Source organism: Balaenoptera musculus, chromosome 2, assembly GCF_009873245.2.
Source record: "Balaenoptera musculus isolate JJ_BM4_2016_0621 chromosome 2, mBalMus1.pri.v3, whole genome shotgun sequence".
Classification (NCBI taxonomy): Eukaryota; Metazoa; Chordata; class Mammalia; order Artiodactyla; family Balaenopteridae; genus Balaenoptera; species Balaenoptera musculus.
The window spans coordinates 108,859,807-108,887,539 of record NC_045786.1 but is presented as its reverse complement, the minus strand read 5'-3'; the positions used below and the strand labels follow the sequence as shown (position 1 = coordinate 108,887,539).

General features: G+C 35.5%; 1 protein-coding gene and 1 long non-coding RNA gene across 6 annotated transcripts in view; one reads left to right on the top strand and one right to left on the bottom strand.

Annotated features, from left to right (window-relative positions):
• HEATR5A (HEAT repeat containing 5A) overlaps positions 1 to 27,733 on the top strand; it is a 114,888-nt gene that overhangs the window by 71,939 nt on the left and 15,216 nt on the right. For 3 of the 4 annotated variants that reach the window (XM_036842428.1, XM_036842427.1, XM_036842426.1), the window contains exons 17-30: positions 525 to 630; positions 1,409 to 1,599; positions 2,916 to 3,075; positions 5,664 to 5,853; positions 6,744 to 6,913; positions 9,304 to 9,330; positions 11,580 to 11,718; positions 14,669 to 14,848; positions 16,644 to 16,883; positions 18,309 to 18,490; positions 20,159 to 20,227; positions 21,664 to 21,843; positions 23,579 to 23,798; positions 27,096 to 27,344. In XM_036842428.1, coding sequence (XP_036698323.1) covers positions 525 to 630; positions 1,409 to 1,599; positions 2,916 to 3,075; positions 5,664 to 5,853; positions 6,744 to 6,913; positions 9,304 to 9,330; positions 11,580 to 11,718; positions 14,669 to 14,848; positions 16,644 to 16,883; positions 18,309 to 18,490; positions 20,159 to 20,227; positions 21,664 to 21,843; positions 23,579 to 23,798; positions 27,096 to 27,344 — 2,303 coding nt within the window. The remainder of the gene's footprint in view (positions 1 to 524; positions 631 to 1,408; positions 1,600 to 2,915; positions 3,076 to 5,663; positions 5,854 to 6,743; positions 6,914 to 9,303; positions 9,331 to 11,579; positions 11,719 to 14,668; positions 14,849 to 16,643; positions 16,884 to 18,308; positions 18,491 to 20,158; positions 20,228 to 21,663; positions 21,844 to 23,578; positions 23,799 to 27,095; positions 27,345 to 27,733) is intronic. The other variant, XM_036842429.1, reaches the window with a different exon arrangement.
• LOC118890109 overlaps positions 19,449 to 27,733 on the bottom strand; it is a 73,656-nt gene continuing 65,371 nt past the window's right edge. For both annotated transcript variants that reach the window (XR_005018676.1, XR_005018677.1), the window contains 2 exons: positions 23,622 to 23,789; positions 19,449 to 19,530 (listed from right to left, as the gene is read on the bottom strand). This is a non-coding gene — a long non-coding RNA (uncharacterized LOC118890109). The remainder of the gene's footprint in view (positions 19,531 to 23,621; positions 23,790 to 27,733) is intronic.

Here is a 27,733-nt window from a genome sequence, read left to right as displayed (position 1 = left end):
TGCTAAAGAGGTAATGTTAAGTAAGAAAAGCAAGTGTAAAAACTGTGTTGTATATAGTATGATCCCAAGTACATGTTTAAGATATGGTTGGGGTTCGAAAGGCTGTGCTGCTTCTCATTAACTGAATGAAGGCAGTGCTACCTTTAAAACGAAGGAATGTATTTGAATCCAGTAAGTCCTGTTATTAAGAGCAAAAATGTTGACGCAAGTGACTTTGAAAATATTTGTTTAGAAAATAGTTGCTGAAATAGCTGAATTTGCCCAGGTAAATCTATATTAAGTGCTACACGTGTTGCTATTTTTTCACAAAATAATGCTTCTCCCCCACTGTCATAATGACACATAATCAAAATAGTTTTGCATTGGTTGTGATGTATTTTCATTTCCTAAAATGCTTCAGTGTGTTTGACAACAGTTTATCTCATTTTAGTAGTTCCAACAAAATGCAACAAAACAAATTTGGAGTGGATACTCAGTACTGCCCTTTGACTTACTTTATCTTTAAATCTTGTTTCTGATTTTAGGCTTCTCATACTGGAACGGCTTTTGGACAGTATAAAGCATACAAAAGGAGCTCGTCAACAAGTAGTTCAGTTACATGTTGTTTCTTCAGTTTCTAGTTTCTTGAAGGTAATTCTGTGTTTTAAAAATACACGTTTGCTTGATTTTTTTTTTTTTTTTTTCCCTAACGTATGGCCAACTAAGTAGGTTGGGGAAGGTGTTTTTAAAGGGCTGGTTTTTCCCCCCCGATTTTTCTTAATGTTTCAGGATTTGTAATTCCCCTTTTACCTTTTTTTTTTTTTTTTTTTTTTTTCTTTTTTTTTGGCCACACTGCATGGCATGTGGGATCTCAGTTCCCTGACCAGGGATCGAACCCGCGCTCCCTGCATTGGAAGCACAGAGTCTTAACTACTGGACCGCCAGGGAAGTCCCTGCCCTTTTACTTTTTCTCCACATAAAACTTGTTAGTCAGAAATCAAACTTACAGTCTTGGCTTAGAACCATGCTATAACCTGCCAACCCTAATATCCCAGACCTGGGATTGGCAGACTATGGCCTGTGGACCAAATCTGGCTCGTTGTTGCATTTATGGCTTATTGTTTCTAGGTAAAATATAATAGGCTTCATTGATCATTTATTTTATGGAAATCCCTATTAATGTTCTTCTGAACACATATATACTACAGTGAAAATTGATCACCATATTGTTTGCCTGGAGGTGTAAAATTCTAAAGTACTTCATGAGAAAAATTATGTACCTTTAGTGTGGATTTTGGTATTCTGATTTTTTTTTTAAAGGAGTAATCACCAAATATGAACATACTTGGTTAACCAGAATATACATTCCAAACTGGATAAGAGAATTTACTAGAGTTGCAAGTTTGGATTGTTTTTTTACATATTTCAGTATGTGGCTGGCTCTAAAGGACATTTGGGTCCAGAAGAAATGAGAAGACCTGTCCTCGCATTGGTGATGGGAGCCTTAGAAAGTCCCAGCCCACTCTTGAGATGTGCAGCTGCAGAGGCATGGGCTAGATTAGCCCAAGTGGTTGATGATGGAGCTTTTACTGCTGCATTAGCTCAAGTTAGCTTTGACAAGTAAGTGAATTTCTTATTTAATACTCATGGGCTATGTGTCAAAACTGGGTGTAGCTTGTTGGTTTGTTGGAACTTATGAAACTTCATTCTGATAATTAACTTTAAAAAATTGAGAAATGTGTATACTTTAAAATAAAGGAGAACTTACCCCCCCCGCCGCCGCCGCCGCCCGCCTTGGCCTGCTTGTTTTGGAACATAAAGCTATTACTAGTTCTCTGGCTTTAGTTTTTATATGAGAAAGATCACTATCTATATGAGTGATGTAATAGGCCATCAGTGGACTCTGGGAGTAAGAAGCTTAAGGAGTTTTATCATGTAAAATATAGATGATAGGTAGTAAGAACAACCTAATGGAAAGAGAGAAGGCTGCAGGTCAGGAAACATAAACTATATTTTCATTTCTACCAGCTTTGTAACCGTGAGCAGGTTACTTAATCCTCTCAATCAGTTTTCCTCTATTTCAAATAGAAGGTTATTAATACTACCCTGCCTACTAAGAATGTTAAGGTAAATGAGATAATAAATATGAAAGTAGTATGAAAAAATAAAACAACTGCAAATAAAGTTCATGGTTATATTAGTTATACATATATAAAGCTATATTATTAGTGGTGGTAGTAATGCAGGCAGTACTTTCACCTTTTAGTCTATTGAATCTGTGTATCTTGATTTGGTTATGAGCTCAACGTCTGATGTCAGATTACTAACTCCGTTCAAATCCCAACTCTTCCATTTAATAGTTGGTTACTTTGTAAGAGTCACTTTGGCTAAAATGACTAAGTCATTTTGATTTCCTCATCTGTTAAAAGGAGCTGATAATATCAGTAGTGTGAATCTCAAGATTGTTGAGCGGATTAAAGGACCAAATGTAAAGCGCTTAAACTAGTATACAATTCATAAGAAAACTCCTAATAAATAATGAGTTCTCTTACTATATTTAATTTTTAAATCAAAGTTCTTGAGTTGGAACTCTCTTTATATGGAATTAGAGTATCTCAGCAATGAGAGTTTTTAAAGTATAACTTAATGATAAAGTAATAATGCCTGCCATATGAATTTAGTGTGTGTGTATTTCTGAGAGACACTGAAATTGCTTATATTTAAATAATTATTAATAATGGTAAAGACATTTTTATTTAAAATGTTTTTCTTTTCAAGATACCTTTCAGGTTATTTCAGAATATTTTTTATCAGTTAACGGTAAATATATTTCTGAATTTTGCAACTCTTCATACAGAAAGTTTGCCTAAGTGACAGTGTGCATGCATTGGTTTTGTTTCAGTAATTGTCATTTATTTTTGTTTCCATAATCACAGACTGAAATCAGCAAGGGACGCAGTTACCAGAACAGGACACTCATTGGCTTTGGGATCCCTGTATAGGTACTTGGGAGGAATAAGTTCTTCTCAACATTTGAATTCTTGTGTTGGAATCCTTTATACTTTATCTCAGGACAGCACTTCTCCTGATGTGCAGGTAAGTACTTCATGTGATACCTTCCTTGAAATTCTTGATTTGTAGATAATGCAGATTATGTTTTTATTGACCATTACTAATTTATAAAATAATTCTTGCTCCATAATAAAATCAAAGCCATTGTTAACCTTGATGGATTTTTAAAATTCAAATCTCATTCTCTTTACTTCATACTCAGTGTCTAAAGTCAAATTCAATATCATTTTCTGAGAATGGATCTCCCTTCCATCTTAAAACAACGTCTACTATTTTGTAGAGCTTAACAGGTACCATGCATTGTATTACATTCTTCTAAACATATGAACATATTTAATCCTCACAGTAATCTAGGATTACTGTGAGGATTAAATATGTATATTCCCATATAAAAATTCCCATATAAATATGTATATTCCCATTAAATATGTATATTCCCATTATACAGAAAGAAAACTGGCTTACAGAAGCTAAGTAACTTGCTCACAGCTAAAAAACTAATATATCGTCAGGTGAAGAACATAAGTCATGGACTCTGAACTCATGTTCTTAACCACTTTACCATATTATTATACGTATCTTACCCATTTCTGTCAATCATCATTCTCCTGCTATCTTAATCACATCTTGAATGATTGTTACTCTTCCTGCTTTTTTAATCCCCTTATTGTATCTCTGTCCCCGCTGTGTGTCCCTAATTACTACAGTAGCCTCCTACCTGGTCACTTTATGTTTAAGTTCTTTTCTTTTCAGCTCTCCCTAGATATGAAGCCAAAAATGTTTTCCTGAAAGATTTTCATCTTGCCACTTCCTTACAGAAAAGCTGGGGAAACTGCTTATTGCTTCTTAAATCAACTTCTCATTGAAGTCCCATCAACTGACCCAGAAACTTTCTCTGTTACTAACCCAAAGTACTGGTCTTCTCCTAAGCTGATCTTCCTACTTTCCTCCCGCACATGTCATTCTCATATCTGCACTTAATGTTTTTCCTATTGCTCTTCTCTCTTTCTATTCCTTTCTGATAATCCACATTTTTTAGTATTCTAACATCCAGTTTAACCACCTTCCTATTAAACTTCAACATCCTACATAGCTTTCATTCTTGAGTTACCATATTACTAATAGTTTTCTTTTTTTCACATCATCTATTACTTAAGTTGATTTATAAGGTGTTCCATTCTTTCTTTCTTCATTCCTTTAGTACAGTACTTTTTGCTTCTGTTTATTATATTTCTCCTTTTCCCCTTCAAGAAGTCTGTTCTGAACACACATCCTTTTATATTGACTATCTTTTGTTGATTAATTTAAATTGTTCTTTCCGTGGCATCCAGTGTCATCAAATCTGACTCTTCTTGATAGCTGCAATCTCTCACCTAATGGGAGTTCATTTTTGTAGCATTTAAAGTACTGTAAGCTTTTCATATACATCTATTGATAAGAGGGGTAAAAGTTTCTCAGCTGATTTCCTAAAAGGAGGACTCTTTAGATACTTCTTGTTATAAAAAGTTCAAGCATACATAAAAGTAGAGAACATGCTATAAGGAACCTCTTATACCCATCATCCAGCTTCAGTGGTTATCAGTGTTTGGCCAGTCTTGTTTGAATCAGAGTTGCCAAACTTATTTTATAAAGGGCCAGGTAGTAAATTATTTAGGCTTTACATGTTATACAGTCTCTGTCAACTGCTCAATTCTGCCATTATAGCAGGAAAGCAGCCATAAATAATATGTCAACAGATGAGCATGACTGTGTTTCGACAAAACTTTATTTCTAAAAATAGGTGGCAGGCAAGATTTGGCTCCAAGGCATTTTGTTTGTTTAATATAGAAATACATATTTATATATAACATGTATATTTATTTTATAAATATGAATATTTAAAATATTTATTTTTATAAATATATTTATTTTTATATATTTATAACACTGCACCTGTTAGAAGTGTTCATCTCTGTGAATAAAGTATAGAAACTGAATACACCATGTAACCAGCACCTGGATCAAGAAACAGAACAGTATCAGTACCCCAAACACTCTCCTCATGTTCTCTTCTAGTTACTACCTGTCCCACCAAGGATAACCACTATCCTAATTTGCAACAGCATATATTAGTTTTGCCTGCTTTTGTACTTAATATCAGTGGAATCATATGGTATGTACTTTTTTATGTCTGGCTTTCTTCAACACTGTGTTCAAGAGATTTGTCTGTAATTATTGCATGCAGTTGTAGATATTGTTGAATCTTTTAAAAACTTGAATTTTCATTCTCTATATAGATTAAACATTAAACAGTTTTCAACAAACCAGATTTAGTTCAGGCTGTTAGCTAAAGAACCAAACACTGTATGGAATTCTTAGTGCTGAGATATATGCACATATGCCATTCTAAATTAGGCATTTGTCTCTCGATTGTTTTTTACTGGATATTTAAAGAGAAAAATTTTCTTAAAACTCCTGAAGTTCTCCATTTCTCTCTCCAAGTTAGTAATAACACACAAATACTTTACTGTGCTATTACGTTATCACTTGCTTCAACAAAAGAACAACCCATTGTGTTTTATGTTTCTTAATTCTGCTATAACATTTTAAATTGTTTTTCTCTGTCTTCACAGACCTGGGCACTGCATTCTCTCTCATTGATAATTGATTCTGCTGGCCCACTCTATTACACGCATGCAGAACCAACCCTTTCTCTTATTATTATGTTGTTGTTAAATGTGCCTCCTACTCATGCTGAAGTTCACCAAAGCCTTGGTCGCTGTTTGAATGCCCTTATTACTACACTGGGTCCAGAGCTACAAGGTATGCATAGCTGCTCTTGTGATGTTTTACATAAAAATATTACGTAAAAATGAATTCAGTTCCTATTATTGACTCAAACATTTCTCAATAAATTGAAGTTTAGCAGAATGCTCTTTTCAAATATATGGGCAGAATGTTGAGAACAGTCTTGGGAAGACTTTGACTCCTGGATGACGACATGATAGAAAAAACATAGAAACTTAATCTAAGCTTCACCAGCTATTACTTAATTGGGTGACTTTGGGGAAATCCTCATGTCTCTAAGCTTCAGTTTCCTCTTCTATCAAATAAGAGAAAATCTGAAAAACCCTTGTGATTGGCACATAGTAGGTGCTCAGTATATTTTGTTAAAATAAATGCCAGTCTGATTTTTCTTACCTTGAAAAGATAAGGAGTACCATATTTAGAAAGATTAGATATGTCCTAAAAATGCTTCCCTTAACAAGTAAAATGACAGACATGAAATGGAATAGTTCAAAGAACTCTTTATCTCTTTTAAGATATAAATGACAAAGCCCCAAAACTCAGTTATTCTGATCTATTCAAATGCAAAGTACATGATTTTAATATATGAAAGCAACCCTCAACTAATACAAGCAGGGTGAAATGTATTAGCACTTTCTAATTCTACTTTGATGTAAACTGCAGATAGTCTTAGGTTCTTCTTTGCCTAATGATTTGTGTTACCATAAATCTTTCAGACTAAAAATAACTAACATAATCTAAAAATCTATAACCTGGATTATCCCTGCTTTTGTAGAAGAAATTTACTTCACAGAACCTTAAGTTTAAGATTGGGGGGAAAAAAGAAATTTTAAGCCCAGTAATATATGTTTAAAGGGTAATGATTTTATAGGCCAATTATTAAAAGCTTTCTGCTTTCATTTTAGGTAACAGTACTTCCGTTTCTACCCTAAGGACTTCCTGTCTGTTGGGTTGTGCAGTGATGCAAGATAACCCAGACTGCCTTGTCCAAGCTCAGGCCATCTCATGCCTTCAGCAGCTTCACATGTTTGCTCCACGACATGTCAACTTGTCTAGCCTGGTCAGCTGCCTCTGTGTGAGTATAAAATTGTATATGTCCTTAGTTTCTATTATTGGAAATTTAAATTTAATTATTCTCTAGACTGTACAATAGCTATTTTCCCTCAGTTCTGGTCTTTTTTGGGCGGTGGGGGGCAACTTCATATAATCATATCTTAAACCTCTCATATATTGATTCATTTTTCTTCCATTAATGTTGAACTTAGTATTTGGAATATTGATTCATTAATCAGTAAAGACATACTGAGTGCTAATATCGCAGGTCGTAATATAAATGCTATAGGACATGGAAATATTTATGTGGTAACATCTATTTTTTCCTACTTCTTCTTCTTCCTCTTTCCCAAATTATTACATATAAAGTTCTTTTCATCCCAGATGGGCAGCATATGCATCAATATCTGGGTTCTAATAGTGTGTCTAATGAATATAGAAAGGTGAAGGTGATCAATAAAAAGTTCTGATGAGATGGTTCGTAATCATCAGTGGTTTTAAGATTTACCTTGAGCATCACCAGTTTCTATCTGGACTTGCCTGAAAAAGTTGAGTTACACTTGGAGTTAAAACTTGACACCGGGGACTTGGCCTGGTGGCGCAGTGGTTAAGAATCCGCCTGCCAATGCAGGGGACACAGGTTCGAGCCCTGGTCCGGGAAGATCCCACATGCCGCGGAGCAGCTAAGCCCGTGCGTCACAACTACTGAGCCCGTGTGCCACAACTACTGAAGCCCACACGCCTAGAGCCCGTGCTCTGCAACAAGAGAAGCTCACATACCGCGACGAAGAGTAGCCCCCGCTCACCACAACTAGAGAGAAAGCCCGTGCATAGCAACGAAGACACAACACAGCCTAAATAAATAAATAAATAAATAAAAACAATACTGCCATTTTTTTTCTTCTTGAATCATAGTAGAAAATTTCCATTAATACCCTTTTAAAATTTCTTCTTTCACTGATACATGAATTCATTTATTAAGTAAAGTTTATTGAGAAATAAAGAGCAAGTCTAACTACTAATTCATGGTGAATTAGATCTGATCAAATTCGTTACTCTCTTCTTTTACCAGACTGAGAAGGTTACATACAAAGAAGAATAGAGACTGTTCTCAGATCTTTCTTTTAGGTACATTCAGAGCAACTGAGAAAATCAGAAGTAACAATTACAAGTCTTATTCATGTTACTCATAATACTTAAGCTATAAAATGATTTTTCTTATATAGAAATTAAATTCAAAAATTGCTATCACTAGCAATTTTGTGTTAGCAAAACTTGTGTTAATTTTGTATCTTAGTATTTTGATTAGTAAAGCTTGTATCCTAAATTTATTATCGTATTTTAAAGTATGCCCTGTAGTAAGAAAATTGGGGCTTCCCTGGTGGCACAGTGGTTGAGAATCCACCTGCCAATGCAGGGGACATGAGTTTGAGCCTTGGTCCTGGAAGATCCCACATGCCGCAGAGCAGCTAGGCCCGTGTGCTACAACTACTGAGCCTGTGCTCTAGAGCCCGCGAGCCACAACTACTGAGCCTTCGTGCCACAACTACTGAAGCCCGCATGCCTAGAGCCTGTGCTCCGCAACAAGAGAAGCCATCACAGTGAGAAGCCCACACACCGCAGGGAAGAATAGACCCCGCTTGCCACAACTAGAGAAAGCCCACGGGCAGCAACAAAGACCCAACGCAGCCAAAAATAAACAAATAAAATAAATAAATTTATTTTAAAAAAATTGCTTTTGCTTTCCTATTAACAACTTTATGATCAGGTTTCTTTTCTACATAGAACTTAATTATTTAGCATGAAGTGTTTTCATATTAACTGAAACTCCCTGGGTATTCAGAATACATTTAATCATTAGGAAAGAATCTTACTGCAAAGGGTTTTCTTCTAACTGCATGCTATTTAACTTCCATTCTGAACTTGGCGTTAGCTACACTTGCAATTCTGACTACTCACAGTTTTAAAACTTGGCTTCCAAGAGTAAGAAATCTATAATTAACTTGTGATGAGGTAAACCATTAACTTGGTCCCTTGCTGGACACCTGTTCATGCGAATGTAATCCAGATCACTCCTTTCACACTCATGTCTACTTGTTCTGGTTTTGTTACTGAGGCTTAATGAAAGATTCCAAAGGAAAACCTAATTACACAACTGTGCATTTTGAAATTATTGTATTTTTTATATCTTTACATCTTGAGTTGACTGTTTTTAAAATCTTAACCTCAACTCATATTTTAAGTTGGAAAATGAAGTATTTATGGCATATTTTTTAAAGCTGAAGCTAAGCCAGTTTGAATGATAGCTCTATTAACATTTACATTTTAATGCTTAGCTGACTGTTGTCAAAGTCATCCTAGTATTTATCTTTTGGTTTTGTCATGACCAGTCTGTCATTTGTTTTTGTGCAGGAGATCTTGTTGGATAATTCTGTGTTGGTAGGTCCCTGACCCTCGATTCCTAACTTTTTTTGAGGTTTGCAGTGCTGTTTCTTTGTGTTGTTTTTTTTTTGGTTGTAGATGTTCTTGTTTTCCACTGCATCTCTTTGTTTAAGCTAACCATTAATGCAAAGTCCAGTGTGTATAGCATGTTACATGGTGTTTATTTAATACCAATGTAAACAAATCCTCCCTAACCTTCTCCAGCTGGTGCACTCTCTCCTTGCACTTAATTTTGCATCATTTTGATTTAATATATTCATTTCAGAAAGGAATTGTAATTACAGTTTGATTTAATTTCTGTATTTTGCTTGCTTGATTTGTTTGCCTTAATCCACTCTATCCCTCTTCCCAATATAAATGCTGGAGAATGACATGGAAATATTAAGCGTCCCATTTTGCTTTGTGTGACGGCCTTTAATATTTTTTCTACCGAACAAGTAAAGAGTACTTTTGAGCATGCTTTTTCTAAAAGATTGTTTGACCAGCCTGAATAAACGCTGCACCTGCCTTGTATTATATGCTTGTAAAACTCCAGTTAAAGTAACTAGTAGATTTATTAACTTTTCTTTAAAATTGTCTTAATAGAGTGCTTTTTTGTCACTGTTGTTAAATATAGCCGTAATCTTGGGCATGAATAAACCTAATCGTTTACATTTTAACTTCTCTGTTATCCTGTGTACTAGTTTCTAACAGCAGAGTTCTTAAACATGACTAGAATGACATGACCTTGAGACTTTGTGAATGGCATTCCTGTCTTTCCACTTTTGAATTCATGATATAGCTTGAGGGTATAATAGAACATATTTATAAAGCAGTTCTCATCTGTATGTTTCACTGCTAACATATTCACAAACTTTTCTTGCCTTTTATCTTCTGATAAAATTAAGGATTTAGCTCTCTTTGCATGTATCATATATCACAAACCAGCTGCCACTACCTACTGTTTTCCTCAGAATTTTGCCTCTGCTCTGTTCAACAAACACACCTACTTCAGTCCTGTCTTTCACACATAAACCAGATCTAAAGGCACATATATGAATTATGCCATTATTTCTAAAATTTTGCTCAGAAAAATCACTATTATAAGACATATTTATTATCATAAGCCACACCAAACTGGTCTTTATTATCATAGTTAGGACAAAATAAATTTCAAAATCTCTAGGCTTTATTCTACTTATGAAATCATTAAGAATTGGTATCCAGAAACCTTTGACTTGTTTTAATTGCTCATTTAAGGTATATCACCAATCGTATCATTTACCCTAGGTAGACACAACCTATTGAGATTTACATGGTTTAAATACTTCGCAGTAAAAAGAATATGTATTGAGCCTATCATTCTGAGCAGAAATATTCTCTATTGCTAAGACATTTACATATCTATGTACATATATGTATATTCATATATAAGTAGATATACATGTATAAAATTTGCTTTCTATAATGTCGTTTCTAGAGAGCATTTTCGGTGAATATGTTTTCTGAGTAAGACTCTTTCTGCCTTTATTTGAAAATGCATTTACTTACTATGTATGGCATCTGAATAAACTACTACTGATAGAGGCTGCATTAATAATAACTAACATTTATTGAGTGCTTACTATTTGCCAGGTACTGTGCTAAGCACTTTGGCATGTTTCTTTGTGTTGACTTCACAACAGCCCTGTGAGATGGGGGTAGTGTTATCTCCATATAACAAATGAGGAAACTGAGACACAGAGAGGTTAAATAACTTGCCCAAGGTCACACAGCTAGTAAGTCATGGATCTAGGACTCAAACTGAGACAGTTTGACTCCAGAGCCTCCATTTTAACCAGTATGCTACAGTGCTTATATGGATTTTTATAAACTTCTACTTAGAGATTCATAAAACATTATAATATAGTTCCATGAGCACATATATATAAGCTGCAAATAAATTCTTTCTCAGTTGTATCTCTTTTGTCTCTCAGAACTGTTTTACTCATATAAATTTTATGTCTTCTAACATTGTCAGGAGGCTTTTGCTTGGATTTGTTTATGAATTTTGCCTAATAAGTACATGTATTACTCCTTAAGCTGTTTCTAAGTTGTATAATAAAAAATATGTGCTAGGATAGTTGAAGTTTCTGTGTATTTAATAAATTGTGTCCAGCCCAATGATGGGCTGGACACAATCAGGAGGGGTCCAGTGAATATCTATTAGATGTATTGAATGCCACCAAGAATTTCAGCTCTTTTACTTCCCAAATGGTGTTTTTCAGGTGAATCTTTGTAGTCCCTATTTGTTACTGAGACGAGCAGTACTGGCTTGTTTACGTCAGCTTGTTCAGAGAGAAGCAGCTGAAGTTTCAGAACACGCTGTTATGCTTGCTAAGGATAGCAGAGAAGAGTTGACTCCAGGTAATTCTTTTTATCAGTATTATCTCCAGCTCAGATGATTGTTTTAATCTTACATCTTCCATATAAACATGAGTTTTTAAAACGAAATTTAAAAGTTAGTATATAATGCCTTAAACCTGCTACAAGTGATAATTGCTAACAGTGATTATCATTCCACCCAGTGATGTTACTGGTTTAGAGTAATGGTTCTCAGTCTTAGGCCCCCTACACCAGCGACATCCACCGCACCTTGGAACTTGTTACAAATGCAGATTATTGGGCCCCATCCCAAGTCTGCTAGGCCAGAAATCTGGGAGTAGAGCCCAGCAATCTCTTACTTATTTTTCTACAATAATGATAATGGTACTGAAGTTTGAGAGCCATTGGTTTCAAACGAGTTTTTTCACTATAATGGATTGAAATTGGATTTAGCGCTGAAGTCATTTTATCATATATGCCTTTCTTCCCCCTAAATCTCATTCAATAAAATTTCTCATAGATGAATCTGCTTCAAGTTAAAGGATTTTTATACCCTTTCTATATTTTAGAGCTGAATTAAAGGATTTCTTGGCAAGTAAGATTTGTTTTAAGTGTGTCTCTTCATTTTAAAATTATGTGAGGGCTTCCCTGGTGGTGCAGTGGTTGAGAATCTGCCTGCCAATGCAGGGGACACGGGTTCGAGCCCTGGTCTGGGAAGATCCCACATGCCGCGGAGCAACTCGGCCCGTGAGCCACAACTACTGAGCCTGCGCGTCTGGAGCCTGTGCTCGGCAACGAGAGGCCGCGATGGTGAGAGGAACGCGCACCGCGATGAAGAGTGGCCCCCGCACCGCGATGAAGAGTGGCCCCCGCTTGCCACAACTAGAGAAAGCCCTCGCACAGAAACGAAGACCCAACACAGCCATAGATACATACATAAATAAAAAGAATGTAAGCAGACAAGAATAGCATTAAAAAAAATAATTAAAAAAAAAATTAAAAAAAAAAAACAAAAACAAAAAAAATAAATAAAATTATGTGAATAACTCAAACGTGCATATAAGTTCAAACAGCCTATAAAAATAGTAATGATAATATCTTACACTTTAAAAGTATATAGTTTCCCAAGTGCTATCACACTTTTAGAAGGTCTCAGACTTCATAAAGCTTTCCAATATCTAAAGCTCTCAGATCTATAGTGTATTTTACTGTCATGCTGTGCTCTTTAAATTAGTTTTATTATTATATTAAAACCTTTGCTCTGACTTGAGTTTATCAGCATTGCTGAACTGGTAATAGTAGTCATCAAACAGGTTGCAGAACATGGTTAATGTGTGGTATTCTCCCCAAAGTGACCTTTAACTTACATTCACCACTGGAATTATCTTTGTTGCTTTAGGATTTTATTATGTAACTGTACTGGTACATAATTATTGAATTAGCTATGTGATTAAAATTATAGTAAAGGGGCCTCCCTGGTGGTGTTGTGGTTAAGAACCCACCTGCCAATGCAGGGGACACAAGTTTGAGCCCTGGTCCGGGAAGATCCCACATGCTGCGGAGCAGCTAAGCCCATGCGCCATAACTACTGAGCCTGCGCTCTAGAGCCTGAGAGCCACAACTACTGAGCCCGCGTGCCACAACTACTGAGGCCCGCGGGCAGAGAGCCCGTGCTCTGCAGCAAGAGAAGCCACCACAACTAGAGAAAGCCTGTGCTCAGCAATGAAGACCCAACACAGCCAAAAATAAAATTAATAAAATTTCTAAAAAAATTATAGTAAAGAACTCATTATATAATTCCTTTTTAAAAGTTTTGTAATTTTTCAAACCCATGGAAAAGTTGAAAGAAATGTGCAGCAAACACATAGATTCACCTACTATCTTTATGATACTCATTTTATATATCTCTCAGTATATATACACACATACACAAACCTCGTGCCAAACCATCTGAAAGCAGGTTGCAGGCATCATGATGGTTCACCCCTTAATACTTATTTGCATTTTTCAAGGATATTCTCCTACATGACCACATGTTATTTCCATACCTAGTAAAATCAACATTAATTTAGTAGCTTCATAGAATGTACAGTCCTCACACAAATTTCCCATTATAAAAAAAAAAATCATTTATAAACTCTTTCCTACCCCTCTCACCCCCATCCAAATTCATGATCCGGTCATGACTCACACATTACATTGGGCTGTTCTGACTTACGGACTCCTAATCAGAAACATTTCTACCTCCTCCTTCTGATCTTTAAAAGATAACTCCTCTTTTAAAATAGTAGCATAATCTTTAGAACTAAATGCTTTCATAATTGCCAAATGAGTTAAATCTTCAAGAGAAAATGTATATGTTCTTTTGACATTTTCAGAATTAGAGGAAATAGACACTAGGTCAAGGTTTATATTTCTTTTTTGAGATGATTTATTACTTTGCAGTGAGAATATTGTATAGTAATTTATATTAATTCAATAGTCTTCTTTAGATCCACTGTAGCTTAGTTGCAGTAATTAAACACTGTTCTCCATACAATAGTTGTTTTCTGTCTGAGTTTTACTCTCATGTTAATAAATGTAAAGCTTTTGTACCAGAATAAGTAAAACTTAATTATGATTATTTATTTGAATTAACTTTAAAGAGAAGATAAAATAATCATACCAAGAAACATTGTATAAATTTTTATAAGTATTGAATGCTAATTGGGTTTAAATGTTTACCTAATTTAAGGAAAACATATTAGTTAACTCTTAATAAAGATTTATCTTTCAATGACATTGCATAAAAAATAACTTTGCAGTGTTGTGAATAATTACCAAACTTGAATTGTGAACTAAAATAGACCTCAGTAGGTTGAGGTGCAAGATTTGGACTAGTTCTTTAGAATATATTTGCATGTAATATTTTAATAACTACTGAATGTGTGTGCTTCTCATATGGCAGTTTTGTTTTCTGTATTACTTAGATCATCGATTTTCTTCTTGTCAGATGCTAACATCAGAGAAGTGGGCCTTGAAGGGGCCTTATTGACCTTACTTGACCAAGAGACAGATGGGAGATTATGCCATGATATCAAAGAGACATTAAACCATATGCTCACATCTATGGCAGTGGATAAACTCTCCTTTTGGTTAAAGCTTTGTAAAGATGTACTTGCTGCATCAGCTGGTAAGTATTGGTGATTACCAGCCAACATAATAAAATTAAAAGTAAAAGCATTATATAAAATTGTTTGCTAGTGACAATTTATCAATCTGGATATTTGGGTTATAATTGCTTGTTGTTTTCTTTAATGGAGATTCTAATGCTAGTGTTTAAGTCCAACACTTAAAAGCCTACTTTTTTTTTCTCTTATAATTGTCTTATATGACTTTCCTGTGAAAAACAAACTAAAAATTAGAATTGTTATTTATGCTATAAAAGGGATGACCTAACTTACAGCAGCCCCATCATTTATTTTCATACATATGAGAAATATTTCAGGTGTTGCCTCAAATCAACTTAATAGAAAACTCACCAAAAGTTATGACATTTTGAGCAAGCCAGTTTCTCTACTCTTAATAATGTTAATTTAAAATATAGTGTTATTTCTCTAATGTCTTTGTTAGTACAAGATAATTATTAGTGAGAAAGTGTTTTAGAGTCTTTAAAATTTATATCCTGGACTAAGAAAATAAATGAGGAAGAAAGAGGATAGAAACCAATTCTGTTCCAGGTATTGTACATATTTTATATGATTTAATCCTTTAACCATCCTATGAGTAGGCAGTATTATTCCATTTTACACGAGAGAAAACAAGACTTGGAAAGGTTAAGTAATTTTCCCAAAGACACACACAGATGTATTCAAACCTTAGCCTACATGATTTTAAAATCTAACTTTTCATAATATTTCAGTAGCTCTCAACTCAGTTACTTAAGCCTTATAATTTAATGTAGCTTTGGTCTCTGAGTTGATAAGTTATGTGAAAGGAAGAAAGGTACCATAAAATTTCTGGCATTTTTTTTTAATATTCTTCTCTGTCTACCTCTATTCTTGCTGGTACTCTTCCAATGATTTATACCTGCTCTTTCAACCATTATGCTCTACATGTTTTCCTTCTTTAATGTTCTCCTCTATCCCCACTACTTAAGAACTTAGAAGGACTTCTTTAAAAGAAAAAAATATATGTGCATAGATAGGTTGATTATACTTTTCTGGTATCTTACCTGTCTTTTTAAAAATTTTTAATAGCTCAACTTTATTTCACCATTTATTCTTTATCCTTTGTAGTTTGCCTCTATCCCTTCTTATTAGGAAAACACATATTTCAGTCTCTGTTTACTTCTCAGTTTTAAGACAGGAGTTTGCCTTAACTTTATTTGTAACATCATTGCTATCTATTGTATCACACTCAAAAAATGTTGACATACAAGATAATTTAAGAAAAACAAGTTGGTTTGTTTTATAGCATAAGTTCCAATTTAAGTCGAGTTAAACAGAGTTTTAATAAGTTAGCAGTTAGTATAATATTAAGGGGAAATAATTTACTACTTAATGGCTCTGGCCATCAGGACAATTTGAGACTGTAATTACAGCAATGGGTCTGTCCTGAGAAAAATATTTTTGGACATTTTTAGTGGGTTCAGGAACCTTCTTAAATTCATTCAAGGCCCCAGTGTTAAAACAACATCTCTAGCTCTATCCACCACACTCTCTACTAGGGAATTCTGAGCTTCCTTAAGTATATCCATCTACATACAGGGGATTGATAATTATTCTAGTATCACGTTCAGTTTTCACTTTAAATATAATTTAACAACTTTGTCATTTTTTAAGAATAGTTTTTTTAGCATTTCTTTCTTTGTTATTAGTAGTCATTTTGATCAACAGTAATTCTAGTCTGTACTCAAAGTCATTGTGTCCCTTTATAAATATATCTTCCAATTGATTGTAATTATGTGTATTCTCCCTTGATAAAAGAGTTTACAACTGTAACTTGTGTGGATACAATGCAAGAAGAGGAAGGAGATAAAGGGGATGATGCCTCAGTTCTGACCATCAGAAATGATGGCAGACCTCATCCTTTTACCAATCCGCGATGGGCTACAAGAGTCTTCGCTGCTGAATGTGTCTGCAGGATAATTAACCAGTGTGAGAATGCACACAGCGCACATTTTGACATCGCTTTAGCACAAGAAATGAAAAAAAGGGATTCAAGAAGTAAGTGGCATAATAATGAAAAGACCAAATGATATACATTGAAATGCTGTCTGCCTATAGTATATTTTTAATGTTCAAATACATTTTTAATGATTAAACTTCTTAAATTCGCATTAACTTTTGTTTAGTGGACATATGTGATATATTAAGTTTATAGAGAATAGTCATGTTCTTGGAAAGGAGTATGTACATTAGCTAGTTCCCAAATTTTATTTTCTAAATTTTATTTTCTGAATGGTAACTTAGAGCAGTTTTGCTCATAGATTATTTTGGTTTCAAGGATATTACCTAGAAAACATTTAAGTCTATCTCAACGTAAAGTAAATCGAGTTGTAAGACCATTTTGACCTTTTATTGTTCAGTTTTATTATTTTTACCTAAATGCCTGTGGGTTATGATTTAATGTCTAATTTTTTAAAATCACTTAAGCACATATGTTCAAAGACTCAATGCTCACATCTCAGTGCCTTGGAAATATCCTTTACCTGACAAAAGAATCATAAGGCAAGATGTTGTTATTGTCAGTCTGAGAGTGTGAATTAGGTATTTCTATTTTAATTGTTTTTCAAGCAAGCATTTATTGAGTCTCTTATTTGTGATGAGCACTATTCTGATAGGTATAAAATTAGTGTGTTATAGGTGCTTACTGACTCCTGTGCTCCCAGTTAAAACTGTAATTGGCACTTACTAAGATGAGTTGGTTTCTTCAGTGTGACCTATAACTAGTATACTTCTTTGAATTAGTCTCACATATTTTTTAGGTAAAGGTTAGTTGTACCTGTAAACATTTTATTGTTGGAACAGTGTTAAATGATTGTCTTATGTCTCTCCCCAGTAGAATTATTATACCAAAGAATATGTTGTAGGCGTGAAAGGAATTATCATTTATAATTTCACAGCTAGAAATATTTTTATGCTCCCATCATTTGTGTGTGTGGTAGGACATGCAAAAAAGTAAGGTAATGTAGTCCATATAAAGAACCACATAAAACTTTTTTTAAAGGGACATTTAGTCTTTTAGCCTCAACTTGATGTAAAGAGGATGATTAAATTACTGCCTAATTCATCAAAACCCAAAGTCTCCTAAGTACCTTCTAATGTACTTTTATCAGAAAGTCTGAACAAAATTTTTATTGAAGGTACTATTAGTACTCATTTAAAGGATGCTAATTCTGCCTTTGTTTTTGCATAGCTGTATAATTACTTGCTTTGGGATAGTTGTTTGTATGTGAGTATTTGCACTGGTACAGTAAAACCAGCTTTAAAGTCTGTATTTAACAAACAGTAAAATGTAAATCAAATCAGAAGTACTTAAAAGAAAGTCTAGGTTATGAAATTAAAAGGAGAAAAAATGATCACTTAACATAAATCTTAGTTCCAGCGTATTCTTTTTCTTAATAAGATATATTTTTTTTAATATTGCAGATGACTTTTTGGTGCTACATCTTGCTGACTTAATTCGCATGGCTTTTATGGCTGCCACAGATCACAGTGATCAGCTCCGTCTTTCTGGCCTTGAAACACTGTTAGTTGTTATTCGGCGATTTGCAGCTATTCCAGAACCAGAGTTTCCAGGTCATGTGATTCTGGAACAGTATCAAGCCAATGTAAGCTCTTTCTACTAGTGAACTTTATTATTATTAAAAGTGAAACTAATTGGCATGTCACCTTTTAATACGTAAATGAGTATGTATCTCTGCTAATATATTACCAGTATAATCAGTATATGTTTAAAGAAGAAATCGTCATGTAAAAGCAAAATAATACATAAAACAGGTCTTTTATAATGCTAAAGGTTAATTTTCATAATTAAAACCTTTTTGGTAATTTTGGGGGAATAAAGGGCTTTTTTTTTTTAATATTCATTTGCTAAGTTAATCTTTAACAATAACCCTGTGGGATAGGTATTGTTCTTTTTTTAAAAAAAATTTATTTATTTTTGGCTGCGTTGGGTCTTCATTGCTGTGCGCGGGCTTTCTCTAGTTGTTGCGAGCGGGGGCTACTCTTTGTTGCAGTGCACAGGCTTCTCATTGCGGTGGCTTCTCTTGTTGCGGAGCACGGGCTCTAGGTGCACAGGCTCAGTAGTTGTGGCACGTGGGCTCTAGAGCACAGGCTCAGTAGTTGTGGCGCACAGGCTTAGTTGCTCCGCGGCATGTGGGATCTTCCCGGACCAGGGCTCGAACCCGTGTCCCGTGCATTGGCAGGCGGATTCTTAACCACTGCGCCACCAGGGAAGTCCAAAGGTCTTTGATAGTGAAATTCTTTACAAAATATCCAAATAAGCTAAGATAACACCAAATCATTAATAAACATTCCATTTAGGCTACATGCCGGTTTCATCTTCAAATTATTACTCCTAGTCTAGATATAACCTCCTTTTTTTCCCCTAGACTTGGAAAAGAATTCAGGTTTCTATTACTGGTTCTGTAAGCTTTTTAACTGGTGTTTTTTTTGACTGGTGCATTGAGCAGCCTAGGAGGAACAAGGAAGATAACAAAATCATCACATATTCTATCACACACATCACATGTAATCCTTCAGTAGCATTCATCCAAGGATGCCTCTCATGATTCAAAGGCAGCTTCTGATGGCTGGCAGTTAGGGAATCCAGAGCAGTTCCCCAGCTGGTCAGCAGACTGCATCACATCTTCCCAGCAGGTAATGCCAATGTGTGTTTAGGGAAAGAGCAAAAGGAAGGGACAGGAGTTAGATACAACTAATCACGTTAGACTAAAATATTATAATTCAACTTACTTAAGGGGAGCTCTGTTATATTTTTAATCCTCTTAAAATTGCAAATGATAGAAATAAAATTACCACTCACTTAAGCAGAGAAGGAAAATTGTTTTCAGGAACCTTAGTTGGCTCTTCTTTCTTCTGCACTGGCTTTATTCTCAAGTTTGCCCTCTCCAAGTGGTATCAAGGTGGCTCTCTAAGCATCCAGAGTCTTTTAAAGAGAGCGCTTCTTTCCTAGTACTACTAGCAGATGTCCTCAGGAGAGCTTTCATTATCCCAGTGTGGGTCCCTGGAGCCAGAGAGTGCTCACAACTCCATAGCAACAACATGGGCTGAGAGTTGTGGAGAGAGAAGGTTCCCCAAAGGAAAACTCGGATGCACTTAGCTAAAAACGGGAAGATATGCTGGGCAGGCAAAAACAAAAGGTGTTCATAATACCTATTATAAATAACTGATTTTTAAAAAAACTAATTTTAAAGAGAAAAAATTTGTGCTATCTTACTTTTTGATGCTTGAATGAGCCTGTAATTTCTTGCCAGGTAGGAGCGGCACTTAGACCAGCCTTCACCTCAGAGACGCCACCTGACGTCACTGCCAAAGCATGTCAGGTAAATGGTTAAAAAGATAAGTTTTAAGAAAAACCCTCTCTTAGGAAGCAGCTCTCCAGTTAGTATTCGATACCAAGGTTCTACATTATAGTTGTCTAACCATTAATCTCAGTTGCCCCTTTTCCTTTGCTTTTTAAGTTTAGAGAACTTTTTCTTTCTCATAACTGCATGGTAATCCAATATATGGGTATGTCACCAGCTCCCTAGTGATGGAAATATGGGTTTTTTCGTCTTTTGCTATTATGGATACTGCTGCAGTGAATGACCTTCTTTCTGCATAGGTCATTTCACTGGGTCTAAGCATATCTGTGAGATAAATTCCCTAAAATTGAATTGCTGGGTTAAAGAGTATATTACAGGAGTTTACCAATTTAAACTCCTACCAGCACTGTATGCAAGTGCCTCTTTCCCGAAAGTCTCAGCAGCATTGTGAGTTGTCAAACTTAGATTTTTGTGTATATGATGGAGTAAAAAGGGTATCTCAGGATAGTTTAGATTTGTATTTCAAGTGAGGTTGAGCTTTTTTTCATATAGCTGAGAGCCATATAATATACAATTTTAAATAGTTGCTTTTCTTGGTGTGGTTGTCAGACATTCAATATCCAGACCTGAATGGCCTGAAATAATTAAAAGCAGAACTGATGTGAATCAAATTAATTATAATTTTACTCAGTTTTTTCAAATTTCTAAATTCATTTGTGTTTAGGAAATGTTTGAGTGCCTTCAAATATTCATAGAAGTGTGTGAACTGTTGTCCTGAGTCTAATTTATCATCGTTTTATTATATGTGTTCTCGCTGTAAGCCACTTGAAATCTTTTGTGAAATGAGATGCAAACTAAATAAATATATGATAAAAGAAAAATAAATTTTCTGTAGTAAAAGAGAAATATGGTGACACCTAGGAAAACCTTTATAGATAACCTCTGATAATTGAGTAAACTTTTTGAATTGGAGAATTATTAATGATGTTTTGTTTTAAAAATTAAAAATATCTTCAAAAGAATCAAAATCTTCATTGAGGTTTAAATGGTAGGTAATTTATCTTTCAAGAAAGATAAAATAATTAACTATGCAATTAATCGCTGATTTTAAAATAATAAGAAGATGAAATAGTCAAGATTGGAGATATAATTCAAATGTTAATCCAAACATTTATGAAAGTGATACCTTTCATGGCTTAATTTCACTGTGTTAATAACATCTGAAACTCTGATTTATATACTTATTAGAACGGTTTCCTTTCTTCAACCTTAAGACTTCATTCCCTTTTGAAATGCTGGCTTTGACTATCATTATCACCAGTATCCCTTGGGGTTTCTTGATAGCAAGATGATTTCAATGACCAGATTCCTGAGATATGGGTGAGCTTTGCTGAACTCACAAAGGGGGTGTTCATAATTTTTAAATATAGCCTTTGATTTTCTTAAAAAACTAGGTTTGCAGTGCCTGGATAGCAAGTGGAGTTGTAAGTGACCTTAATGATCTCCGAAGAGTTCATCAGTTGCTTGTTGCATCATTAACAAAAATTCAGGTTGGAAAAGAAGCTCTAAGTCACTTATATAATGAAAGTGCTTCTACCATGGAGATCTTAGCTGTGCTAAAAGCCTGGGCAGAGGTTAGTACTTCTCAATTTATGACTAGAATTTTGGAAGTTGTTAATAAACATCTTAGGCCATAAACTGAAGTTAGCTATTTAAAACACAAATAAGTCTATGTTTAAGGTTAACAGAAGACTTTCAACATGAGATGTATTTATATGCTAATTGATATTTTGGCCAAGGATTCTAGAGTGCCCTCTGTTGTCTGTTATCTGCTGCTTTAAGCAGGGGCAGTCATGAGAGACTTTAATAATAGCCAATGGAAATCAACTTTTATTGAAACCTGAATTATTGGAAATGTGGGTTTGCTCATATATTCTGTCAACTCTATAACACATATGTTAATATTTTTTAGTGCTCTTTCATAAAGTGACTTGAATATTAAGTAAGTTGTTTTATTTCCTAAGATTAGAGAAATCTTAGAGGGAAGTGCTTAACTGTTCTTTATTTACTTTTCTAATCAGGAAGAAAGCTATATAATTTTTAAATTTACGATGGAAATGTTTACACATATACAAAAGTGAATAGAATAGTACAATGAACTCACATATACCTGTCATCCAGCTTCAGCAGTTACCAGACTTGGCCAGTCTTGGTTCATATATCACTTTAATGAAGTGTATAGTCTCAGATTGCAACTGAGAGAATTAACCAACATATAAGAAAGGGTTTCCTTCAGTAGGGCTAATTAAAATCAGAAGATTGTAAAGTGTCTATTTTTGTCATTATTTAGTGTTGACAAATCTCAGGAAGTAGTTCTGCCTAGATTTAATAAGTTGGATCTAATGATCTTTAACAGTCAACTCTAAATGCTTTAAACATATGCTTTTAGTGGAGCAAACAGAGGTTCTGTAATTTCTGTAACCTATTTTATAAATTACTCCGTGCTTATATAGTGTTCTTTGTACTAATTTGAATCTCTATACTCTTGCTTAAGCCATTACTTTCTCCTATTCTCTCCTTAGTGAAAGTAATGACTAGCCAACAAGTTCCATGTAATTGAGGTCCATAATTATCTGAAATCCTTGGAGCCAGATATATTTGGGATTTAAAATTTGGATGCATATTTCATGTATCCATCTAGGATGTCTGGGACAATACCATAGAATCTATAATCAAACACTTTCATATATCTGTGTGAAATGTTTGAATATTCGCACTGTATAAATAGCTTCACATAAATTTTTTTGTGTTTTGCCACCAGATTGATTTGCCCACAAACTTAGATTTTTTCAGAGCTTTTTGGATTTTGGAGTTATGGATAAAGAGATAGTACACATTATGTACTATGTGGAATACTTCAACATTCTATAGTCCATGTTAAATCTATATAGTTAAACTTTTTATAGTGATTTAGTGGTAACATTGAAAGAAGATATTAAGCTTATTTCAATTCAGAGATGGCTGCCTATAGCCATATGTTGAAATGGATTACAAGGCCATGTCTAGGCTTAGTGAAAAAGAGTGCCGTGATCATTTAATTATAGCTGTCATGGTTGTAAACTGCAAGGTGGCAGCATATTTGTCAAATGTTTTTTATCCCAATATATCTCACTGAAGATAATGCTTTTAGATCTTTCTACCCTAGTTTTGTGTGTGTGGTTACACATGTATACCTTTTTGGTATCACAGTGCATTTTAAGTCCAGGAGGCAGGCTCAAGGTAAGTCTGCCTCTTCAGCAAGATAAAAATATTGTAACACCTTTTCAGTGGGTACGAGATTTTCCTATTTATAAAGTAACCTTTATACAGGTCTACATAATTGCTGTAGAAAGACATAAAAACCACAAACAACCTTTGAAGACTACCTGTTCAGAAGAGAGTGTCGGAAACGGGTCGATTTCATCAGACGGGCTGCTTGACTTAGTCCACGCAGATCTTGGCACATTAAGTAGGCTCTGGCTTGCTGCGCTTCAGGATTTTGCTCTCCTAACTTTGCCTTCAGAATTTGCCTCCCAGCTTCCTGTTGAAGGTAAGGGGTGAAGATATTTACATAATCCCTAGAATGACAGTCAATAACATGTTATTTTCAAAATTTCTCTGTTAGCAGGTAATGTTTATCTGAAACATTTTCCCAGAATAATTTTCATTCATAGAATAAGCACGGGAGAGTTGCTTCAGGGTGGAGGCCCTGAAGTTGAATCTCTAAGTCATAAGGCATGCTCGTCTTACCTCACAAGACACTGCCAAATCGCTCTCCAAAGTGGTTACAACAATGTATGTGCAACATACATTGTATACAAACAACATACATGACATACAAACAGCAACGTGCTTCTGTTTTTCTACATCTTCCCATCATTATATGTTATCATTGTTAATAATTTTTGCCAATCTGATGAGTATGAAAGAGTTTCATTGGTTTATTTCCTTGATTGGGAATCTTTTTTCATCGGTTTATGGGACGTTTAAGTTTCTTTTTCCATAAATCACCTAGTCATAATCTTTGCCCATTTTCTACTGAGTATTTGACATTTTCTTACTGACTTATTAATCCTTTACATATGTTTAATACTATTCCTTTGTGATTCCATATCTTGCAGGTATCTTCTCTCAGCCTGTAGTTTGCTCTTTCTTTTACCTTTTTAAAAGTAATATAATCAGTTGTTTATGATTTTTGTATAGTGCCTGATACTTCTTTGTATCTTAAGGTCATAAAGAAATATAAGCTTTACAGTTTTGCTTTTTTACATTTTGGACTTTAGTCCAGCTAGAATTTATATTGTGTGTGTGGAATGAGGATAAGGATCAAATTTTATTTTTTAATTTTTAAAATTTTTTAAATTAATTTTTATTGGAGTATAGTTGCTTTACAATGTTGTGTTAGTTTCTGCTGTACAGCAAAGTGAATCAGTTATACATATACATATATCTACTCTTTTTTAGATTCCCTTAGGGATCTAATTTTATAGTCAGTTATTAATATTGCATTTTATGGATTAGATATTTGGTAGCTGCTTTTAATCTTCATGTTATTTCAAAATGGCTATTATTTTTTTACTCTTTGCTATGAATTTTAGGGTCAGCCTATCAAGTTCTGTTAGAATTTTAATTGGAATTATACACAAAGATATGTGGAGTGTTTATTGTACTTTTTACCTTTCAATAGCGTTAAAAATGGAAACAAAATGGAAATAAAGTGATTTATTGACATAATTTACCAGCAAATGTTAATGACACATAAATCTTTAAAACATAGTGTTGGGGGGAAAGCAAGTTTAAAAAGGATACACACAGTATGAGGCCTTTTAAGTAAACTCAGACACGAAATAACAGCATCTATTATTTATGAATACAAACGTCTAGAGTGAAAGTGTAAGACCATAATGAGAGTGATTCACAGTGACTTGAGGAAAGTGGTTACAAAAGGAGGGGCAAGAATTAGTGGTGTACAAAGTTTTAGGGGATTTTTGTTTGTTTGTTTTTTAAGAAAGAGATTTAAGAAAGGCAAAATGTTAATCTTGGAGATAGGTAAATAGGTATCTGTTTTATACATGCATACACATACTCTGGTTTCTCTTCATATCCTATAAATCTTTCACCTTCTAAACACGCATATACACATCACATATTTGTTTTTAAATATTTTGTGATTAAAAATAAAAAGTTAAGAATTAGCCTGTAAATTTCTTATAAAGTTGTAAGGATACATCAGCCCTGTGACTCAACAGTTGTATGCTCAGGAGAAATAAAATCACTGATAACAAAATATTGATAACATAGCAGCATGGATGAATCTCTGGAAACATTGTTAAGCAAAAACTTAAGTCACAGGGACTTCCCTGGTGATCCAGTGGTTAAGACTTCGCCTTCCAATGCAGGGGGTGCAGGTTTGATCCCTGGTTAGGGAGCTAAGATCCCACGTGCCTAGTAGCCAAAAAAAACCGAAACATGACACAGAAGCAGTATTGTAACAAATTCAATACAAACTTTTTTAAAAATTATTTATTTATTTTAATTTATTTATTTGGCTGTGTTGCGTCTTGGTTGCTGCGTGCGGGCTTTCTCTAGTTGCAGCAAGCGAGGGCTACTCTTCCTTGCGGTGTGTGGGCTTCTCATTGCAGTGGCTTCTCTTGTTTCGGAGCACGGGCTCTAGGCGCGCGGGCTTCAGTAGTTGTGGCAAACAGGCTCAGTAGTTGTGGCTCACGGGCTTAGTTGCTCCATGGCATGTGGGATCTTCCCGGACCGGGACTCGAACCTGTGTCCCGTGCATTGGCAGGCGGATTCTTAACCACCACGCCACCAGGGAAGTCCCGAATAAAAACTTTAAAAATGGCCAACATAAAAAAAGGGGGGCTTCCCTGGTGGCATGGTGGTTAAGAATCCGCCTGCCAATGCAGGGGACACAGGTTCGAGCCCTGGTCCGGGAAGACCCCACATGCCGCAGAGCAACTAAGCCTGTGCGCCACAACTACTGAGCCTGTGCTCTAGAATCTGCGAGCCACAACTACTGAGCCCGCGTGCCTAGAGCCCTTTCTCCACAGCAAGAGAAGCCACCGCAGTGAGAAGCCCACGCACTGCAACGAAGAGTAGCCCCCACTCACCGCAACTAGAGAAAGCCCGCGCACAGCAACGAAGACCCAGTGCAGCCAAAAATAAATAAATAAAATAAATAAATTTATTAAAAGAAAAAAACTCAGTCACAAACAAGTGCATACTGGATATTTTTCCATTTCTGTGAAGTCCAAGCACAGGCAAAACATCTGTGGTGATAAAAGTCAAAAAGTAGTTGCCAGGGTTCCCTGGTGGCACAGTGGTTAAGAATCTGCCTGCCAGTGCAGGGGACACAGGTTTGAGCCCTCGTCTGGGAAGATCCCACATGCCGCGGAGCAACTAAGCTCCTGCGCCACAACTACTGAGCCTGCGCTCTAGAGCCCGCGAGCCACAACTGCTGAGCCCTCGTACCACAACTACTGAAGCCCGTGTGCCTAGAGCCCGTGCTCTGCAGCAAGAGAATCCACGGCAATGAGAAGCCCACACACCGCAATGAAGAGTAGCCCCCGCTCGCCGCAATTAGAGAAACCCCGCGCGCAGCAATGAAGACCCAACGTGGCCAAAAAATAATAATAATAATAAATAAATAAATAGATAAATTTTTAAAAAAAAGTAGTTGCCTTGAGGTGTAGGGAACTGACTGGAAAGGGTCACAAAGGAACTTTTGGGATGATGGAAATGGTCTATATCTTGTAACAGATAAAACGGAAAATGTAATGTGAGCTAATCTCTTCGTTTATTCCTCCTGAAACTGTTTGCTTTCCCTTTTTTGTAGGTGGTGCTTTCTACACAGCAGAGACTAGTGAAAACGCAAAATCGCATTATTACAACTCCTGGGCGTTTATCCTCCATGCTACAGCACTGTGGCTTACAAGCACAGGCTTTGTTGTTGCTGACCCAGATGAGGGAGCACCTAATCTCTCAAGGCCTGTAACACCAACTTCCATGTGTCAGGGGTCATCATCTGGGGCTCCAGTAAAGTCCCCTGAGGATGTCTACACTGAGAGATTCCATCTTATTTTAGGTCAGTAAAAGACCTTACTAGCTTCTGACACTACAGAGTTTTTCTTGAATTGTGCCCCCTGCCTATCAGCTCTTGGTGGCTATTACTTCATTCTTTTTTTTTTTTTTTTTTTTTTTTAATTTTATTTATTTATTTTATTTTTGGCTGCGTTGGGTCTTTGTTGCTGCGTGTGGGCTTTTCTCTAGTTGCGGTGAGCGGGGGCTACTCTTCGTTGTGGTGCGTGGGCTTCTCATTGCGGTGGCTTCTCTTGTTGCAGAGCACGGACTCTAAGCGGGTGGGCTTTAGTAGTCGTGGCTTGCGGGCTCTAGAGCGCAGGCTCAGTAGTTGTGGCGCACGGGCTTAGTTGCTCCGCGGCATGTGGGATCTTCCCAGACTAGGGCTCGAACCCG